General features: G+C 33.4%; 2 protein-coding genes across 2 annotated transcripts in view; one reads left to right on the top strand and one right to left on the bottom strand.

Moving 5' to 3' along the window:
* The window catches only part of LOC134840601 (uncharacterized), a 48,325-nt gene extending 30,693 nt beyond the window's left edge, over positions 1-17,632 (bottom strand). The window contains exon 1 of the mRNA XM_063856525.1: positions 17,537-17,632. Coding sequence (XP_063712595.1) covers positions 17,537-17,632 — 96 coding nt within the window. The remainder of the gene's footprint in view (positions 1-17,536) is intronic.
* LOC134840599 (F-box/LRR-repeat protein 2-like) overlaps positions 1-20,672 on the top strand; it is a 382,029-nt gene that overhangs the window by 56,407 nt on the left and 304,950 nt on the right. The gene's annotated exons all lie outside the window — the stretch shown is intronic.

Here is a 20,672-nt window from a genome sequence, read left to right as displayed (position 1 = left end):
GAGTTGAATGTGTTCGATTTTTGTGCCCTATGAGATTATAATCCATTGGCGTTGTAAACTATTGTATTTTTAAAAAAAACTTCACAATTGGGGAACAGTGAATGTAGTAGATTGCTTACATAAGTTAAGTAAGGTTCTGGTTTCTCATCTGAATCATCCTCGAAATTTGCTTTATGTTCTGCTTTTTATCTTCTGAAGGCATAAAACAACCTTCCCTTGAATAATTGAAACCTTAAACTAAGATGGGTATCATGCATATTCAAGTAGAGATTACGATCCGTTTCATATTCAAACTCAATACTGCTTTCATCTAGAGAAGTATTGAGGAATACATTTTCTGTAGGATGACATAATTGTTTTTCGAAACTGGGACTTTATCAAAAACCTCATACGAAAAGTTTGTAAAATTTCGGTTCTGAATATGATTACTTTGGTTTCTACTCATTTTATATTGTCAAAAATGCCTTTGCGAGAGCAACTGGTTTTTTCAATCTACTTTTTCAAAAAATGGATATAGTTCTACTAGTTCTACGCATAGATTTTTTTCTCTGACTCCCAATTGCTTCGGAATTGTTTTTGTTTCCACATCTTTTGTAAATGGTTTGAGTTTTTTGCGTCCACTAACAACTTCTCCAACCTCTGGAGCACCAATTTCAAACAAATGTGCTCCAATTCATTTTAAAGCTGGGACTATATATATTTTAATAAAGGGATTGCAGTTCTCCCAAGAGTTTGCGCAAGAGCACCAAAGCTTCTTCCACGTTTTCTTGCTCTTTATCGGAAAATGGGGAAATCAGCTGAAGTTTCATCAAGCTTTTCGTATGAAATATTAATCAGAAAAGATTACTCGAAATCTTGCGGAACAAAAGAACACCTCGTGTAATTTCTATGGACACAAAAGGATTTTTTTCGCCTCTGCTATCTCTTAGTTTTATCTTGATACTATAGAATGAATTTTTAACAGTTTTTCAAACTGTAAATTTGTAAAGGACTGATAGTTCAACGACAGTCGTTTAGATTTTATATGTCCACTTTTTACTTTGGAGATGAAATGAAAATAACGCAAAAAAGGAGTTTTTGTATCACCGACTATTTTATATTCTATATTATCACTACATATTATCAAGTAACGTGTTCATACATTGTCGTAAGAAAACTGAGGATAATGCGGTCTTTTTGCACTACTTATAACCCCCTGTTTTTTTTCTAAGTCACAACCAAAAATGTGACACAAATCAGACTTTTGAATAAAAAACACTGATTGATCCTCAGGTAACTGAACGGCAATATCTTGAGTAATTTTATCTACTGATACTTATATTCCGTTAGATTCAAATGCTTGCGCACCTAAAGGTACTAGAATTTTGTTGTTAATGACTAAAACTATATCAACAATACTTGAATACAATCCGGGTTCAATATGCATTGGTTCAATCTTTCTTTTCTTCTTTCTAAATGTTCTCTCAGGAACATTTTCTTACAAAGAGGGGTATGATTTTTCTCAAATAGTAATCTCCCATTATTCTTTTAAATTTAATTGTTCGGGTAGAAAATTAAAAAAAACTTAGACTGTTATACAGATAACAATTAAAAAAACCGTTGGAAACTTGCTCAATAGTAAAAGAATCCACGACAACTAATCGAGAGAAAATTAGTTTAAAAAATGTTTTTGTTTCAGTCTAAACTTTTTCTCAATTTCTCAGCCCTTTTTTCATAAAATTTTCCCAGAATTTCTTCTTTGTTGAGATCAATGATGATGTATGTCGGAGGCTTTTTTGTAGATATTGTCGAAATTTTATAAATTTTATCTGTAAGTACTCCAACTTCGAATTATGATTTCTTATACCTTGTTAGAGGTTCATTGTACAAAATTTAGAGGTGATTTCCCAAGAGACCTATTAACGCGACAATTCATTGTAGACGCAAACTGAGATAACTTATAAACGATGTGTCGGTTACAATGTTTACAATGAAGCGGTAAACTATGTGTTCTAATGATTAAAAATCTCTCTTTGAAATTGCAGTTTTAGTTTGACTCACTGATGAGTAAACTTCAATGTCTTTCTCCTTGTAAAACTTTTTGAAAGTTCCCCCATATTCTGTTCCTTTATCAACCTAAAGTTTTTCGAGAATTTAATTTTTTGAAAACTTGCAAAGTGTTATTCGGATATTTTGTTTTCATTGTTTGAACTCTTACAAATAGGCAAAACTTCAACACCAATCAATAAATATTTGACTCCATTGTTTTGATTCGCTAGTTTGTCCACAAAAACTAAGTCCATATACCAAAGTTCATTGCTTTATTTTGAAAAAGCTTGTAGCATTCGGAAACGTCTGATTGGATGACCATATATTTTATACGATGTCTTGCTTTGTAATAATTTTTCTACTTTATTTTTTGTTAAGCAGCTCGCTTAACTCAAGTTTTGCACATATCCGTACGCAGCTCTACCCTAAGTTAGAATCTGTTTAGTTTTACTTTTTCAGATTTTGAAAGGTTGAACGTGTCGAAGTTCCTCTGTCTTTGCTTTGGCATTCATGTTAATAACAAGTTTAACTGGAGTTTGAGTGGTTCCCAAAATGGTAAAAAATTATTTGCAATTTAGTTGTTTTTTTGCTTTAGTGCACATAAAAAGTCTTCAACAGATTTTTTTGTTTCGATTATCTAATATGATTTCTTTTGACTGACTTAGTTTAGTTCTGGGAGAATTTAAATTTAAATCAAGATGCTTTTGTTATTTTTTTTCAACCTCGCATTTACAGCACTGTAAAGAGAATCAAAATCTTGTGGTACAGTCTTTTCTTTTTCTTGTTTTTACTCCATTTTGATTTTTTGGAAGCGTAGTTTGCGATTGATAAACTGAGTAAAAATATTAGAACAAACGGATCCACACTATGTTAATCGTTTAATGACAAAAGGAGTGATAGATGATATTAGTTGTAAGCCTTAAAGTGATCTTAAAATAGTCTCCTTTTATGCAGTGAAGTTCTTCTTCGTGTGAGTTATGATTTTTCTCTTCGATTTTCTATTACTTCCTCTTTTTGGAGATGATGTAGCTCGCCTCAGAGCAAATGTACTGGACATTCGCTTAGGAGCTGAATGAAGATTTTTGCACATTGGAGGATGAATTGCTTTAAAAGTTTTTGGGAAAAGTTTGAATTATTGGGAGTGTAGAGACTTTTTGCAGCTCATCGTCGAAAAATTTTTTTTGTTCAATATCTTAGCGAATCAACTGATATAAGAATTAAATCAGTGAGTAAAGGACCATAAGGAACAAATGTTGCATCTTGATACCACTCTTTCAATTGAGATCTTAGACCTAGTTGTTGACCTATTGAATTGATTTGTAAAATATCTCTCGGTGACTTGAGAAAGACTGTGTGTGTATTTTGTAACTCTACAACTTTTTCCAATTTGCTTTGATGAAACAATTTATGCTTATTGTATATTGTATTCAGTCCCTTGTGTCTTCCAGCAGTGGTAATTTTTGAAATTACTGCTTTGAATTTGAAATTTCTTCACAAAAGTCATCAAACACTAACAATTTCTTTTCCATTGTTGGAAGGTTTTCAATCAGTTCAAAGTCAATTTCTTGGATAAATTTAAGGTTGTTCCTTTGCTTTTGTCCATAAAGAGGTTAATAGTGTTGATAAAAATAGAAACTTTTGTCAAAATTGCGTTGAATTGCACCTTTTTTTACCATCCAGAAATAAGAAGCAATTTTACAGATCCACTTGGAGCAACTAGCGAAATAAAAACTCGTCCCTTGGAGGAAAATATTTGATTCATAGCTCCGGAGAAGGTATTATAAAACCAACTGCACATGACAAAATTGCTACCCAAACTGTTGTTTCTTCACATGCAGTGGATAACATTATTCGAACGATCGCACATGCTAGTAATAAAACTATGACAAAAAATAGCACAGAAAAACTAAAAGAGATCTATTACATGTACGTACAAAAAATGTTCGTTTATCATTCTTCTCGTCAAAAACCAATTTTCCTAAATTAAATTGCTTGTCACATTCAACACCCATCTCAAATTTGGAATGAAAAAATTGATAATAATAATTATTCAAATTTTAAAAACACAAGATAATACGTAATGATTTCTATGATTTACAATTTACTAAAAAAACATGGAGTCCATGTTCCGTGTGCAAATGCTTTCCTTTCTGCACAGTGAAGAATTTTTGCATGACGAAATGGGTAGTTGCTACACCTCCAATTACTTTCTTCATCTTTGGAAATCAAAATCGGAACATTCGAGCATGCGTAGTCATTCAAGTTTCTAACCTTTGATTCCAAAACTTCTGACAGATTTTTACTTTTTTCTAACCTTTTTCTAAAAACTGCGTTTCTAAATTGTTTTTGTCATTACTTTTTTTAAAGCTCAGTATAATTTTCATAACCACTACGGCAATTGATTCTATGAAGATGCTTTGTACATCAAGCAAATTGAGAACTTTTTGGGACGATGAAAGGAATATTGCACAGTTTGTCCACTTTTATAACTTCCTAGCTCCTTCACTTTTTTGTTTTTGATACACTCAAAATCCAAATCAACCAGACTCATGATGTTAATTGTTTTTGCTGAAGTTTTTGGTTAAAATGACTAACACTCCAACAATGCATAGACTGTTGAAGCAATAATTTTATTATTTAAACTGAAAAGCAATCCAGTCACGAGACCAAGAAAAAAGAAGTAGAAAATTTAGATAAAACATAAAAAACCAGGTTCCTTATGCGTTGTAGAATTCAAAAATCCAGCTGAATCATGTAGAGTTGCTCCAATTCTGAAGATTTTGTAATTTACAAAAGAAAGATTCCACGCAAAATTTTCCGTATCCAATTGGATCACCAAAAGGAAAATTTTGTTCCTTTTTTTCAAATTAATCTTCGTGTTCAAAAAAGTACAGGTACAAAGAAAGTAATTTTTCCCTTTGTAATTGATAATAAAAGTCATGCTTAATCAAATCAAAATGTCTGAGAATTTCATTCAATTTCTGAATGTTGATTATCTACAGTGCATCAGTCAATAATGACAATTTTTTTTTGAATGCTTCAACTTAAGACAAAGAGGGGATAAAATTAACCAGTTTAACATACTCCACCTTTGCTACCTGAAATTTTTATTTTTTCCCCAGTGTTTTCTTTCCTGCGATATTTTTCAAGATTTTTTAAAAAAAAATCTGAACGATAACTTAAAAATTTTGTACGTCGTCTTCGTGCAAAATCCAATCAAATTGAAAAGTTGTGATTCTGTAACCAAACTTTGCAATTTTGGCAAATTTTGAAATTCTAAAACTGTTAGCCAAAATTTTAGGAACTTTTCTTGTAAGATGATATAAAAATTTCCCAATTAATTTTGAAGCTTTAAGACAAAATTTTTGGAAAAACTAATGTTCCTACTCATACTGCTGAGCTCAAAGAAGTTTAAAAAAGTGGTTTGGGACGATGAATGTTTGAATTACATGACTATAATAACCTCGTACACAAAACTAAAGGACATTGCCTTTCTCACCAAACATAAAGTCTCCCAAGACTTGGGCGAGTTCAAATAATTGGTGATGGCATCTGGCATGTGTCAAGCATATCTATTTTGTTCGGATTTCATTGCAAAATTTTCTTCTTATCTCTGTCTCAGAAAATTTTTATGAAAATTTCAATGTTACTCAAAACTTTTGTGCATCTAACAAATCATCATTCTAACCAGTGGAACTTAGTTTTCATCGGATCATCGCTTGATCAAGTTCTGCAAAGAGTAAAAAAATACCAATTCTTTCACCAAATTGTTGGCTGTATTTCTTTTTGTACAAATACAGATTTTTTTCCAATATTATTTCATCAAGGGTTGAAATTTTCAATCAATTGAATCGAGCAGTCGAACACAACCAATTTCAAATGTAGAATACTGGAAAAATTACCAATGTGTTAACAAAACATCTGCTGCGAAAAAAAATTCTAAAAACATCATCTCAGTTCTATCCAGAAGTTTGCGTCCACCCAGATTCTTGGATCAGATTTTTTGGAAAGGATTCGAAAAGTCAAAACTCAAAGTATGAGTCTGATTTTTTGAAATTTATCGATTGTTTCATTGATGGTTATGGATCTGTAAAAAGTGAGCGTGCCAATTTTTCTAATAATTTTTTAATATCTGCAAAGAAAAATCTTGTCAAATTTATATTTATTTCAACTTCAAAAAATTCATGTAAGTGTTAACAAGTGTGCAAAATTTAACTCAGAATTTTTTTGCAAGACGTATAATTTGAATTTTTTTCAACAAGTTTGCAAAAAATTAACTAAGTTTATGAAATTCTTGTGAAAGATTCAAATTTTTTTGCGGTTTTTAAAACACGTTTTGCGAAAACCTAACTTTTTTTGCTTAGGCACATGCAAAAACTGCAAAATTTGATTGGATAACTTGTTAAATTAGGTTTTTATTATCGATGACTTTGAGTGCTATTCCCTATCTTATTATCTTATTCCAATGTTTTTCTGATGTTTATGATCAACATACATAGAGAAAATGAATTTTTCAATAATCAAAATTAGAACAAAGAAATTCATAACTTTTTTTTCAACTGTGCAAGAAAATCTTCTGACAATTTTTGTTTTAATGCGTAAAAAATTAATGCAATTTTTTTTAAAATTCGAAACTTCTTATGATATTTTTAAGCAAGATGAAAAATTTATCGTACATTTGTCTACATGTGTGTAAAAATTGAATTGATTTTTCAAGCGTCGCTGCAAAAGGTGTCGTAGAATTTTTTACAGGTTGTTAAAATTGATTTATTTTTTCACCGTCGTTTGATTTTTAATCCCTGTGCAAAGTGTTTAAACAATTTTTTCTATGATCTCTTACCTTATCTCTTTGATCTTATCTCTTAAAAATAAATACTGGATGCAAAAAAAAATTAGTAACAAATCACAAGACAACATCCAATTTATTTTTAAATCAAGGAGCTGTCGAGCAGCTGGGTTCTCAAAGTTTTTTAGGTTCTCAATGGAGCGCAAAGCTGGTCTCGGCTCCAGCGCCGTTGGTTGTCTTGGTGGTTCGCTTCGCTCACCAGAGTCCTTGGTTCAGAGAACCCCTCTTAGTCTTTGATTGTAATTGAGTTCTCCACAGATCCTTTTTCTTCCCACGGAAAAATGAAATCGTTTACAGGGTGAGTTACATATCTAGGGCCAAGAACCTCGGGATAGTCCATCCCAACTAGTTCTGGAATCTTTGACATCATTCCCATCGTTTCAAGCTTGTTCTTGGTGATGGGAACCTGCAATTGGTGATGTTCACTGAAGTCTCTTTTTATGATTTCGATCATGTGCCACAATTGAATTGAGATATCCATTTGAGCCAAAAATTCCCAGAGACTGACTCGAGCACCTTAATTTTACCACTTCTGGTAAAAACTCGACAGTGTACGTGAGGTTGTTGTTCCGAAAGGAGAAGATCATTCTGAGAAATTAGTTATTGAGTGAAGGAATATAGAAAAAGGTCTGATTTAGAGCTGAGAGATGAGCTATTTGACGGTAGTTAAGTTGAAACTAAAATGATTTTTGTTTCAGAGTGAGGGGTACCTTGAAGTCAAGTGTGTGGGTTTAACCAGTCAGAAAAGATATTCCGTTTAAGGACGGTATTCGTATCGAATCAGTACTCAGCTTCCTCTAAGGGAAGTTTTGATAAAAAGTCGTAAGCAATCAGAAATAAAATTCCATTACGACACTTTGTTCAATTCGTCGTTTACAATCACAAAAATTGTTCATTTATTGGAGGTTGTTGTATCCAATAAAAAAAATCACCTTTCAGGGACTTAAATCTTCCAAATAAGCAAAAAAAGACACAAAAGTAATCGCAAAAACAAATAGCGATATTAGATGACCATAATAAATGACCATAAAGGGTTTTTTGTTTGCTGTAAAAGTAAGAAATACTGCCAATTGAAGTTAAAAAACATAAAAAAATAAAACAAAATCGAATTCCACAATTTTTTTTTATCAAGTCAATTGAATTTTTATCATGCAATCATGAGAAATTCCTAATTTTTGAGTAAATTGTCAAGTTTTTTTGATTTTGATGTAAACTTGAAAACATAGCTCAAAGTGGATAATTTTTTCAAAGCGAATCTCTGGAATTCTTATTGCAAACTTGATCATGCAGGATTTTGAACTTCGAAAATCTTTAAAGAAATGAAGAAACAAAAATATTGCTGGGGGAGTTTTTACGGATTTGGGTATCGGGTAGGGGTTTAAAAGTGTTTTTAAGATATTATTTAGGTCTTTTTGATTAATTTCATATTATCGAGAATAAACAGAAACTCTTTTCTAGTCAAGTGTAATTCAGCAGTAATTTTATAGCTTTGATATTTCAAGAGTAAACTCTTTGATTGGGTTAATTTCTCTGAATAGGAATTTACCTAGTCAGAGAACTCTATTTTGGACAACTTAAAGGTCCAAAAATTTGCGGAAGAAATTAGAATCTACAGCTACTTCCGAGGAAATCACAGGGAAGATAACTCTAGGAAATTCAATTTTTACCCAGAAACTGCTCGAGTTCTGATTGGTTAAAATATCTTCTGGATAACTCTAGATTTTGGAAGAAAGTTTTCTTAGACGATGACGTCCTTACCATAAAAGGAAATTTGCTGGGGAGGTAACGTCATTTTTATTTAGTGGATGACGTCATTACCATAGAAGGAAGTTTGCGTATGCGGTGGCGTCGATTTGATTCAAAGAATGATGTCATGACCATAAAAAGAGAATTGCGTAGGTGATGACATCATTGTTTTTATAAATACGCTCCTTTTATTGGATTAAGTCATTAATTTTGCTTTCCGATCAGAAGCAGTCAATTGAATTTTACTTCAAGTTTTATAATTCGTTATTTTGCGAAAAGAAAAAAGTAAGTTTCTTCAATTAATCAGTTAGCACTTAAATTGTTCATTTTTGGAACAGTTTGAAAGTCCAAGTTTAATTATTTTAGATAATGCTTGTCCTTAACCGCATCGAGAAAATGAAGTGTAGCGACTGTGGGAAAATGTATGTTCATCAGCACGCAGCTCGATTCAAGAAAAATTGTTCTAAGGAGTCGTTTCTTGTCCTGATTGTAAGTATTGTATTTTTAATCAACAAGAAATGAACTATCATCTAGCCAAGAAGCGTGTCCAGCTAAGTTCTCAGCAATCGAAAGTTTGTTCTACTTGTGAACAAGAATTTCCAAGTTACTACTCTCTCCAAAATAATCGGCTAAAGGAAAACTGAGCTAAGTAACGGAAACCTAGTGATACAGTGGCCAATTTGAACAAGATTGCGGAGGAAGATGATGAAAAATTGAAAGAGAAACTTGGTGCTTGTCAATTTTTCTTAGTGGATATGGATATGACAAACGGGAGACATGAGGTGTTTAATTTTGAAACCTCCAAGTTAGATACTAAAATGGTTAATGTGAAACTTGAAGAAGTCTTCAACAAGCTCAATTTTGCCGGTAAAATCAACATTGCTATGGGGTTTGTTCTTCGAACTATTGAGACTGGTGAATATGTTGACTACGCCCATGAAAACAATTATTTGTTTGAAAAGTCCCATTTGCTGTGTACTAAAGCAGAACTGATAACAATCCATGGAAACGTAGAAAATTTTGATATTGAGGAGCAATGTACCCAGAACGTCCAAATACGAGGTGGTGATTGAAGTTGATTACTAAGGTTACAATTTTTGCTGCTTTACTCCGAATTATCTCCGATGTCCGAATTATCTCTTAACTGAACCTTTACTGCGACATACGCAAGCGATCTGTCTTTTAGAACAAAGACAAGGAAACACACAAAGATCAGGTGTGACTTTCCGCGCATTGGCCATGTACATGAACGGACACCAGGATTTCGGCTTTCAAACTTCTAGATACTTACTGCTTCGATTCAAATTCTCGCTAAAATCCTAAAAATTTTCGTGGAGTTTCAGCAGAAGACTTACCTGCTGACGGGGATTTTGTGCAAAGAAATATCTTTAAATACGACTTCGATATCCAAGAAGGTGAATATGTAGGAGTACTAGATCAAAGAAGTATTGGAATATTTGATAAAAACAGCCAAACTAATGAGTTTGAACATTCAGATAATTTATACAAATGATATTGATAGCTTCTTCAATTGTTTCCGCTGTCCTGGTTGTTATACTTTCTTCAAAAGATCTGAGTTTCTCAACAAACATTTTCTGAGATTCAAAGATTGAGTGAGGCATGTTTTACCCAAAGAACGTGTATGAGCTTCAAAAAACTTGTATGAAAAGCTAGAAGAGTTCAATCTTCCAGTTTCTGAAAAGTTTTATAGTCTAGCAATTTTCGATTTTGAGTCGATTTGTGTTCCTATAGAAGAACTAAAAGAGACACAAACTACAACTTGGATAGGAAAACATGTTCCAATTTAAGTCTATGTATCATCAATATGATTGATGAACCCATCTTTTTGCACAACAAGGATCCAAAGAACTTGGTTTTTGATTTGGTAACCAACCTCGAGTTGTTGGCTGATCAAAGTAAGGGAGAAATCAGAAAAAAATCCAAAATGTTGGAGTAGCTGTCAATGAAAGAAAGAAAAGTTTTTTTAATGAGCTCAACGAACGAAGTAAAATTAATCAAGTAACCAATTCGAAACAAAGATGAATGCGTTGAAGACTCGGTATAAGCAGATATGTCATCCCAGTTTTTGAGAGTTCAGAAAAACCGACTCATTGATTTGAAACAACATCTGAGAGATATATAAAAACTTTAACTGTTTTTGGTTGTAATAGTTGTTTTATATCATATTTGAATATCATCAGGTCCTACCTAATTCCTAATTTGATTCGCTATTTAGAACAAGAAACATCAGTAATCAAAAAAGCGAACGATTTCGTTTCCATCAAATTTGGAGATGTACGACATAATAAAGTTTCTGGGTGGATCAACAACCCTAGACTCCTTTCTCAAAGCCTTAAAAGCTAGCAAAACGAACGGATTCTTCCCTTAAGAATGGTTTAATAACCCTTACAAACTTGATTTTCCCGAATTGCCAACGTATGAAGCCTTTTTCAGTAAACTTAGAAACAGCAATCCTCTAGACAAAGACTTTATTGATTATGTGAAATTGAGAAAGAATGGGCTTGATGAACAACAATAACTGAAAAAGCTTCGAATCAAGACTGTGCATCGAATTGGTTTGGATAATTACAATTATTTATGAGAGACTTAGAAGAAAAACGTAATGACTGTGTTCAAAGACTTTTCGCAGTAGTACAATAATAAGGACGTAGTCCAACTCTGGAAAAAATGCAAAAAATGATTCAATTTTATCATTACAAGGGAATCGATATGTTAAAACTTGGATGTACTCTTCCGAATCTAGCAAACATATGTCTACACAAAGACTCAAATTGCAATTTTTATCCATTTTGCGGAAATGATAAAGATTTTTGTGAAAAAAATTAGAAAAGGCATGACTGGTGGACCTTCAATTGTGTTCACGTGAAAAGCTTTAGGTGATGAAACTTTCATCATGTGTTCATCAAATATATAAAAATCACTCGTTGGAATTGATGCAAGCCAGCTTTACCCTTTCTCAATGGGTCAAGATATGCCAACAGGACTGTAGACGAGATGGGAGTTTGACACCAATATGCAGTAATTTAAAGCTAGACATAAGCGATCTCGCATCTTTGAGAATATGGTCATGTCTTTTCACCAGGAAAAAAGACCAGAAAGTAAAATTGAGTTTTTTCACATTTGGTAAACAGAAAAAAATTAAATGTTTTCATGTTGATGGTTACTGTGATCACTGTAAAACAGTATTCAAAGCACTGGGATGCTACTACAACTTCTGTTCCTGTCAAGAAGGTCGTCCCTACTTAACAGAACAGGATATTGAGTGAGGAAACAAGAAGAGAGATAGATGATATGCGACGAAAATACAATAAAAAGAAAGGTTACAAAATTCAAGAAATGTGGGAGAGTGAGTGGTGGGAAAATTCTAACACCAATGACAAGATTAAAAATCATGTCAGAACAAATTTTCTTTACCAAGGAATTCTTTCTGGCGACTCCTTTCTAGCAAAAATAAGAGATAGATCTTAGTGTGACTTAGTTGTTCCCGATGAACTCAAATCAAAAGTTGCGAATTTTCCTCCAATTTTCAAAAAATCCGAGGTTGGAAGAACCGAATGGTTTGATAACCCAGACAAACTTGATTTTACCGAATTGTCACCTTATGAAGCCTTTCAATAAACTTAGAAAAAATAATTTTCTAGGCAAAGACTTAAAGGACTATGAGAAACTGAGAAAGAGTGGCCTTGACGAGCAGCAGGGACTGGAAAAGCTTCAAATCAGGACTGTACTTTCATCTGGTTTAATGATTTAAAATAACTTTCAAGAGACTTGGCACAAAAAGAGAATGACTTTGTTCAAAGAATTTGCAGTAGTACAACAACAAAGAGGTTGTTCCAACCCTGGAAGCAAGGCACAAAATGATTCAGTTTGATCATATCAAGGTGGTAGAAATGTTCCAACTTGGATGTATTCTTCCAAATCTAGCAAAAATATGTGTTTGCAAATCTATCAATTACAATTTTTATCCGTTTTCCGAAAAAGAAAAGAATTTGTGTGAAAAACTTTGAGAAGACATGAACGGTGGTCGTTCGATTGTATTTACCCGAAAAGCTGTAGTTGATGAAACATTCATCAAAATTCATCATAACATGTAAATCGATCGTTGGAAGTGATACAAGCCAGCTTTACCCTTTCTTAATGTGTCAAGATATGCCAACAATATTGTACACGAGATGGGACTTTGATATAACCGATCTTTCAACTTTTAGAATATGGTCATTTCGTTCTTCCAGGAAACAAGACCAGAATGTTGAATTGAGAGCTTGTTCACATCTGGAAAACAGAAGAAAATCGACTGTTTTAAAGTGGACGGTTATTGTGATCACTACTGTAAAACAGTATTCGAAGCATGTGATGTTACCTCCACTTCTGTTCTTTTCAAGAAATTTGTCCCTCCTTAACAGATCAGGATGTTGAACGAGATAATGAAAGGGAGAAAGAGAGAGAAAGAGAGAGAGAGAGAGAGAGAGAGAAAGAGAGAGAGAGAGAGACAAAGAGAGAGAGAGAGAGAGAGAGAGATAAAGAGAGAGAGAGAGAGAGAGTTGGATGATAAGAGACTGGACTACATAAAAGAGAAAGGATACGAAGTTAAAGAAAACACCAAGATAAAAAATCATATCAGAACCCACTTTACCTGCAAAAAACCTCTTTCTACAGACTCCCTTTTAGTAAAAACAAAAGATGTAACTTTTTGGCTGTGTTCAGTGTGGTTTAAATGTTCTCTCTAACCCCTCTCTTCAAATTTTGCATGGAATTTGGCTTGCATTGCACCAAAATTTACTGTTTGGTTTAGTACTTTCCTCAAAAATTTTGCAATTCTTTTGTACAGTAAGTGGCTGATTCTAGAGGAGAAGGAGATAAAAACCCTTTGTCAGGAGTTTTAGCAGAAACAATGAAATTTTCAGTCAATTCCTTCTTGTGACATCAGATCATGGATATATTCAGGCATACAATCACAAAATATCTGAACGATGAAAAACTCACAAAGCAATCAATGAATCACTGTTTAAAAAACTAAAATCATTTGGGAAAGACTTTTATGAGGTTGAAATGTAAAAATCAACCATTGAGCACAGAGAACCCATCATTGTTGGATTTTTCATACTTCAGTATGCAAAACTGAGAATGTTGGAGCTGTGTTACATTTTTTTGGACAAATACTGTGATGTAAAGAAATTTGAAGAGTTGGAGATGAACACAGACTCACCTTATTTAGCACTTGCTGAAGAAAATTTATATGACTGTATCCAACCAGATAAGAGGCTGCTTGGGAAAAATGAGGGAAAATGACTGCGGAGACTCATTCAAGGCAGATGCAAAATCTAATTTCTTCCCTCGAACATGTTGCAATACGCAAAAAAAGCATGATAAACGGGAGCCAAAACTTTTCAACTTAGATGTACATGAATGCTATGTTTGTTGTCATCGCAGAAATATGTCTTGCTACACAAGTCAAATATATTCAAATTCAGTAGAAAAGGTTTAAGCAAACGAGTTTTAGAAGATTCTGGAAACGGACCCATGTCAAAGTACAGGAGAGTGTTCGATGAAGCAATCAAGCTAACATCTACAAATAGAGGATTCAGAACATAAAGTATAGGGTGGCTACATATGAGCAAACACAGAAAGGACTTAGTTATTTTTATCCTAAAAGACACGTTCAAGACGATGGAACTCATACAAAACCATTGAACTGATGAGCTGATGCAATTTAATAAACTTATGATGCCATGTATTTAACCTATAAACAATGCAGTATTTTGTTGTTTTTTTATTATAAAGTTGCGGTAAACTTAAAGTACGACACAGTGATTTAAATATTTTCTATGTGTTTTAATTTTTTCTCAAAAGTTTCGATTTTTTGTGAAGTTTCAGTAGGTTTCAGCATAGTTTCAGAAATAGAGCATTGTTTTAGAAAAATTGATCATCTAATAAAGTAGTTAATAGTTCAAACTATATCGAATCGTAACGTGTTTTGAAGGTTTCTATAAAAAAATGTTCCCCAAGAACTCTCACCAATGACTTACCATGAACCAAAAAAACTAATTACAAGACCTTCATTCCACAACCCACACGTAATTAACCATTGATATTTACCGGGTTGATAACGCGCTCCAAAATTTTTGCAAATAAACTGGACATTTCATTTCCACACAAAATCCAAAAAGTATCGTTTTTCTTACCATTCTCTTACCATCACACAAACCGTGAAATCTTACAAACTTTTTCCACATCTTAATACATTCTAGAATCTATACTGACTTTTATTATATAGCTTAGAGACTGGATTTTCTATTTCCTATCTTAAAATATGTGGGTCTCCCAGATTCACATACCCCCCCCCCCCCACCTCTTAAACTCCAACATCTACTACCAACCTTTATTCTGCTGAAGCAATTTTACTGAGTTTTTATCGTCTTTAAAAACTTCCCAAGTGACATGAAAATAATGTGATTTTTGACAAAGTTTCACAATTTGGTAGCTTTGGCTACCATTTTCATCTGATACTCGTAGCAAATCAGATTCGACCGCGAAAGTTTTAGCTCAAGATATAAGAAATGTTGGTTTTGGGTTTTTTTTGTGCATAAGACCCACAATTGGTCCCCATTTTGGTCTTTTTGTGCTATTCAGGGTGCTGGTTGCACAGAATTTTCAGCAAATGGCGCCCAATTGTTGATCCCCTTTTCCAGTTGGTCCCCATGAGCCCAATTTTTAGCAAAAGAACCTGAATGATCACAAATTGGGCTCCTCTTTGGGGGACATTGGGTGCCCATTATTTCCCTGATAACTAAGGAACCGATCGTACTAAGCCTCTTTTAATCGAAAATTTAAGGCAAAAGCTAGCTATTTCAACCTAATTTGTGTGAACTCACAAGGATCCCTACAAATTGGGCTGCTAAAGCCCGTATTGAGGCCCCGAGACATTTGTTACCGTACCTTAAATATTTGGCTATAAACAACAACAAGACTGCTCGTATCAGTGCGAAGCCCAGAAAGTTCCGACTGCCTTTCAGGTTTATGCAGCAGTAATAACATTGAAAAATTAAATTCAATAAAACAAAATGAAAAAACTTTTATTCGAAAATTTGAAATTTTTTATGAAAATCATCACCCCACACACCATATAAAGTACAAAAGGATAGATTTCGCTGCTCGTAACAAGTCAATTATGGGAAATAAGCTTTCTTGAACCAATTTGGATAGACGGATTTCTAAGATGGATTAAATCTCCGCTAATGAGTTTTTAGCGCGAAATATATCGCACGTTAATTGTCCCAAGTTGGCCACAATGGCAATCTTTAAACCCCCGCAACTTTATGAAAAATGATCACAGGTGAAATATTTTTCAAGTTTAAGCTCAGGACAACAATACGTTATACTTTTTGAAATTCCGTCAAAATATTTATAAAGAAATTCCGTCAAAAATGGCTAGTCAAAAAGTCGAAACTTGTCTGAAGAAAAAAACCATCCGAGCACAAATATTCCGTTACTTTCGTATCGAAAGTCGAAACAATAAAAACTTCTATATTGAATAATTTAACGCAAACTTTTGTTAAAAGTACTTTTAAATTGAGAATCGTTTTTCAATAATTTATATTGATTAATGAAGACTCAGTTTGTAGTTAATTTTATTAGTAGTAGATAATACCCTCTAGCTAATTTGAGAAGAAAATTCAATGTTAACCAAATATTATTTTTTAAATTGTTCATATAGCGAACCAAAAGTCATGGTATTGAGAAAAAAGGCGGTTAAAGAATTTTTCTGAAAAAGGGCGGACCAAAAATGTCTCGTTTATTTTTAGGGTGTCCCACTCTTCAACCCCACGTTATTTAACCCCCTATGTTTGCGCACCCTACTTTATAATCCTCTAAGAAGGTAACCCCACCACAACCCCTCTTTAATACCGATAAGTTGGTTCAATTTAAGTACTTAAATATTAACAGTAGAAATCTAATTAAGTATACTAATTGAGAGTTGAGAAGCCATTCTTAATCCATTTGATGTACTTAGAATCTCAAAAAAGGTTTGCATTTCGATTAGCTAAAAAAACAATCCAATCCCTCATTCACGCGCACAAAACAGAGATAACTTAGATGCTGCTAATTGAAGGCAACGAAAGACCTCTAAAAGATTTACATGAAATCATACTGCCTTGCATTTGAACCATTCGTTGAGCCATGTTTAAAGCGTCCTTCCATTTTACTCTTTCTTCCAAAGACAATTAATTATTAATACTATCAGGCCACGAGTATTATCCTAAACATAAGAACAAAACAACTGAAAAGTGGAACTGCTCAGAATACCAAAATCATAAATGCCAAGCAACAGCAAATACGGATGGCGAAAATTTCAGTGAAACGAGGGGTGAGCGCAATCATGACATTTCTACGGTAGAACCTGAAGCTCGACTAGTTTGAAAAATATCAAGCATCTGAGCGAGATACTACCCCGACCGTTTTAGTCAGATTCTTAAAACAAACAGGCATCAAAGGCATGCCATTTTAAAGCATTTTTAGATGGTTTGAACGACCTTTTTTTACCGCCCCCTTTGGATGTTTGTTGGAATGCCTGTTCCCCTCCTTGTTCATTAATTCTACCTCTGATTCAAAAGAAGAGTCTTAAACTGTACGGAGCTTAACAGTAGCATATTATGTATCTGCTACTTACTTGAAAAGAAACTGCAAACCAGAGCAGCCAAATGGCCATGCTTTAATGAGCGAAGGTTTCGACATGGAATTTTTTACAGTTTAATTGCTTTTGACTAGTTTTCGCTAAAGAAATTTGACAACATTTCGCTTAGTACAATAAACCGCAAATTTGTTTGCCAAGAGAAGTCAAGCTGTTTTCAATGGTTGAAGGTGGAATGTTTTGAAAGGATTGTGAATAATTTATACCTCGCCTGGGCCGGTGGCTGAGTGAACCCTTGTATTTGCAACAATGTCGACATAAGTCAGGGCGGGCTCTTCTCCCATGACACAGTAGGCAGTCATCTTGATGCCCTGCACTGTCACTTCGTAGTATCCATCCGCCCCTAAATTGTGCAAAGTGATCGTTGGTCGGCGTACTATTCCGACTCACTGATTACACCTACTCGTTTCTTTGACAAGTTTTGCTTAAAGATTACCCACTGTTGAACTTTAGTAACGAAGATTACGGGATATTTGAGCTCGAGGTGGTTTTTTCTCCAGCCAAAGTTTGACTTCTTAGCTAGCTATTTTTGACAGAATTTTTGAAAATCATTCAAAAAGTATTGTTGTCATGAGCTTATAATTGAAAATATAATTCACCTGTGATCATTTTTCGTTAAGTTATGGGGCTTAAAAATTGCTGCAATGTTTTCTTGCGGACGAAATTATAATGCATATTCAGAAGAATAATTTGTTTCTCCTAGGTCTAATAGTTGAATCATTTCTTTACTCTCTAAAAATTACAAAAAATTTTGTGCAGAGCGATCTGGATGCACTTTCCTTCGCTGTAATGATTTTTGGTGTAATAGTTAATGACAACAAGACTGCTCGTATCAGGTCGAATGTTCCGACTGCCTGTTAAGATCTATTCAACAAAAAAATGTTTGAAAATTATCCCCCCACATGCCATATAAAGAACAAAGTGATAGATTTCGCTCCTAGTAACATATCAATTATGGCAATCAAGCTTTCTTCAACCCATTTGGAAAGATTTCTAAGACGGATTAAATTCCGCTTATGAGTTGTTAGCGCGAAATATATCGCTCGTTAAATATCCAAAATTGGCCAAAATGGCAATCTTTAAACCCCCATAATTTTACAAAAAATGATCACAGGTGAAATTTTTTTTTCAAATTTAAGCTCAGGACAACAATACATTTTGAATGACATTTATAAATTCCGTTAAAAATGGCTAGTTAAAAAGTCGAAAATTGTTTGAAGAAAAAAAAACTCGACCCGATCACAAATATTCCGTTACGTTCGTTACAAAAGTCGGAACAATAATTTATTAGAGTATCTTTTCCAAGGAACTAACAATTGATGAGGTTTATTGTTCTCCTTTTTTTCAGAAAAACAGATGAAAAATAATTTTGCTCGGGTATGTTTAAACTTTCTAGTCAAATTTTAACTGTATAATTTAGAGACTTGAAAAATTTTACAGATTAATTAACAGACTGAAAAAAAATCTTGAAGTCAAAGGAAGCAAAAAAGTATTCTCATGATCAGAATTGGGGATTTGAAAGGTACCATTTCGGTATCAGCACTACGCGCTTTTATCAGTTCTCTACTAATTTCATTTATTTCTGGCATAGTTTGAAATTTAATTTACGCTAATTTTATGGAACAAAAAAACTTGAAATGCAGAACTGGGTTTATACTACTGCGACAACACGAAGTTAATATCAAGAACCTTGAATCAACTCGGAAAACTGCAAACATTGGAATAAAAAACGGCAATTTGGAATCATATTTGTGAACTTTATATGAAAAAAACGGCAAAAAAACAAGGAAAAGGACCTATATGAGGCTAAATTAACTGAAATGGCATCGTTTTGGCCAGAACCAATTTGAGTACCAGCATTTCTGAGTAATATCGAGTAATAAAATTGACTTCGACTTTTCATTGGGTATAACCGAAAAGACCCAAACCCAACGGCCAATGTCAAATAATAAGTGTTGTAAGTTTAGTTATTTTTTTTGGGATTAATATGACCAATTCGTTGGAATGATTTTGTGTGCAAAACTTTTGTCAAGCTTAAATAGTTCGTACTCATGCACTCATCATTACAAATTCTAACAAGCGCGCAAAAAATACTCCTAGAACAGGAGAAATTGGCAATTTCAAACCCCCAGAGCTTTACTAAAGTGATCGCAGGTGATATATATTTTTGATTTTGAACTCAGGTACTGGTTTTTAAGTACAAAAAGTTTTGTCAAAAACTATAATTTTACATTGCAGAATATGGTTTACATAAAATTACCCAAGAGCAAGTGTTTTAATAGTTTGTAATTGGATCAAAAACTTGATTAAGTCATCAATGCGTTATCATTGAATTGCTATCTGGCTTATCGCAAACTACAACTGAATTGCTGAGAGTTAGGCATATTTGAAGTGCATTTTCAAAAGCTCGATACCCTACAAAAATCATACATATTGCCGCTAAAGATGTCTTTGTAAAATCTTGAGGGTTTATTGACTAAAAATCAGCATCAAGTATTAGCACGCAGTAGCGGGTTTAGGGGGGAGAGGTGGACTCAGCCGATCCAAAGGGTCCCATTTCTTAATATTTGGGCTGAATTACCCAAAAGTTTTTCTAAAGACGCCTTTGTCGACAATATTCACTAATTTGGAAGGAGGGGGGGGGGGGTGGGGGGAGTTGAGGCTTTCACGCGCCAAAAAGCGCGATTTTCAAAAAGTGCCTAAAAATATGCCTAAAAACCATTTTTTTGGCTTGTTAATTCAAAAATTTCAAAATCAAGTTATCAAATTGGTTGACCTAAAAAAAGGGTTGGAAAATCATAGGCTAGTAATTTTTTCGAAAATCAGCCCCCGAGAAAGTCCTAGATTCGCCTCTGATAGTACGCGAAAGATGATGAGAGGTCAAACGGTTTAGAGAAAAATACTAGCCTAAGCAACGCAAAAAAAAATCGGATCTACTGTCTGTACTAAATGAAAAACAATGAGTCTTTAATAGACGCAAAACTGAATCTTTTTATTCCTCAAAAATAAGAAGCAATAAAAAAATACATGTATTTAGAGGGCAATCCGAACATTGAGAGACTCACGTACTCAATAAAAAAAAGAAAATAATAGAATATAATGGATTTTCATTGTCAGTCTTCATAAATTTCAAAAAAAATTGATTATAATCGATTAAAAATAGATTTTAATCTTACTTTTTTTTTCGAAACAATAAAAAATTATAATAAACGAGTATAATCGATTATAATTGATTGCTTTTTGAAAACTTTTTTTTTTTCAATTTTTATTGAATTGTAATCTATTATAAGGGATTATAATCCTTTATTATTCAACAAACGTCATCACTTCATTTCGTTTGAT

The sequence above is a fragment of the Symsagittifera roscoffensis genome, chromosome 2 (assembly GCF_963678635.1).
Source record: "Symsagittifera roscoffensis chromosome 2, txSymRosc1.1, whole genome shotgun sequence".
Lineage (NCBI taxonomy): Eukaryota > Metazoa > Xenacoelomorpha > Acoela > Convolutidae > Symsagittifera > Symsagittifera roscoffensis.
Note: the sequence above shows the minus strand (reverse complement) of the source record. Positions and strands in the feature narration are given on the sequence as shown.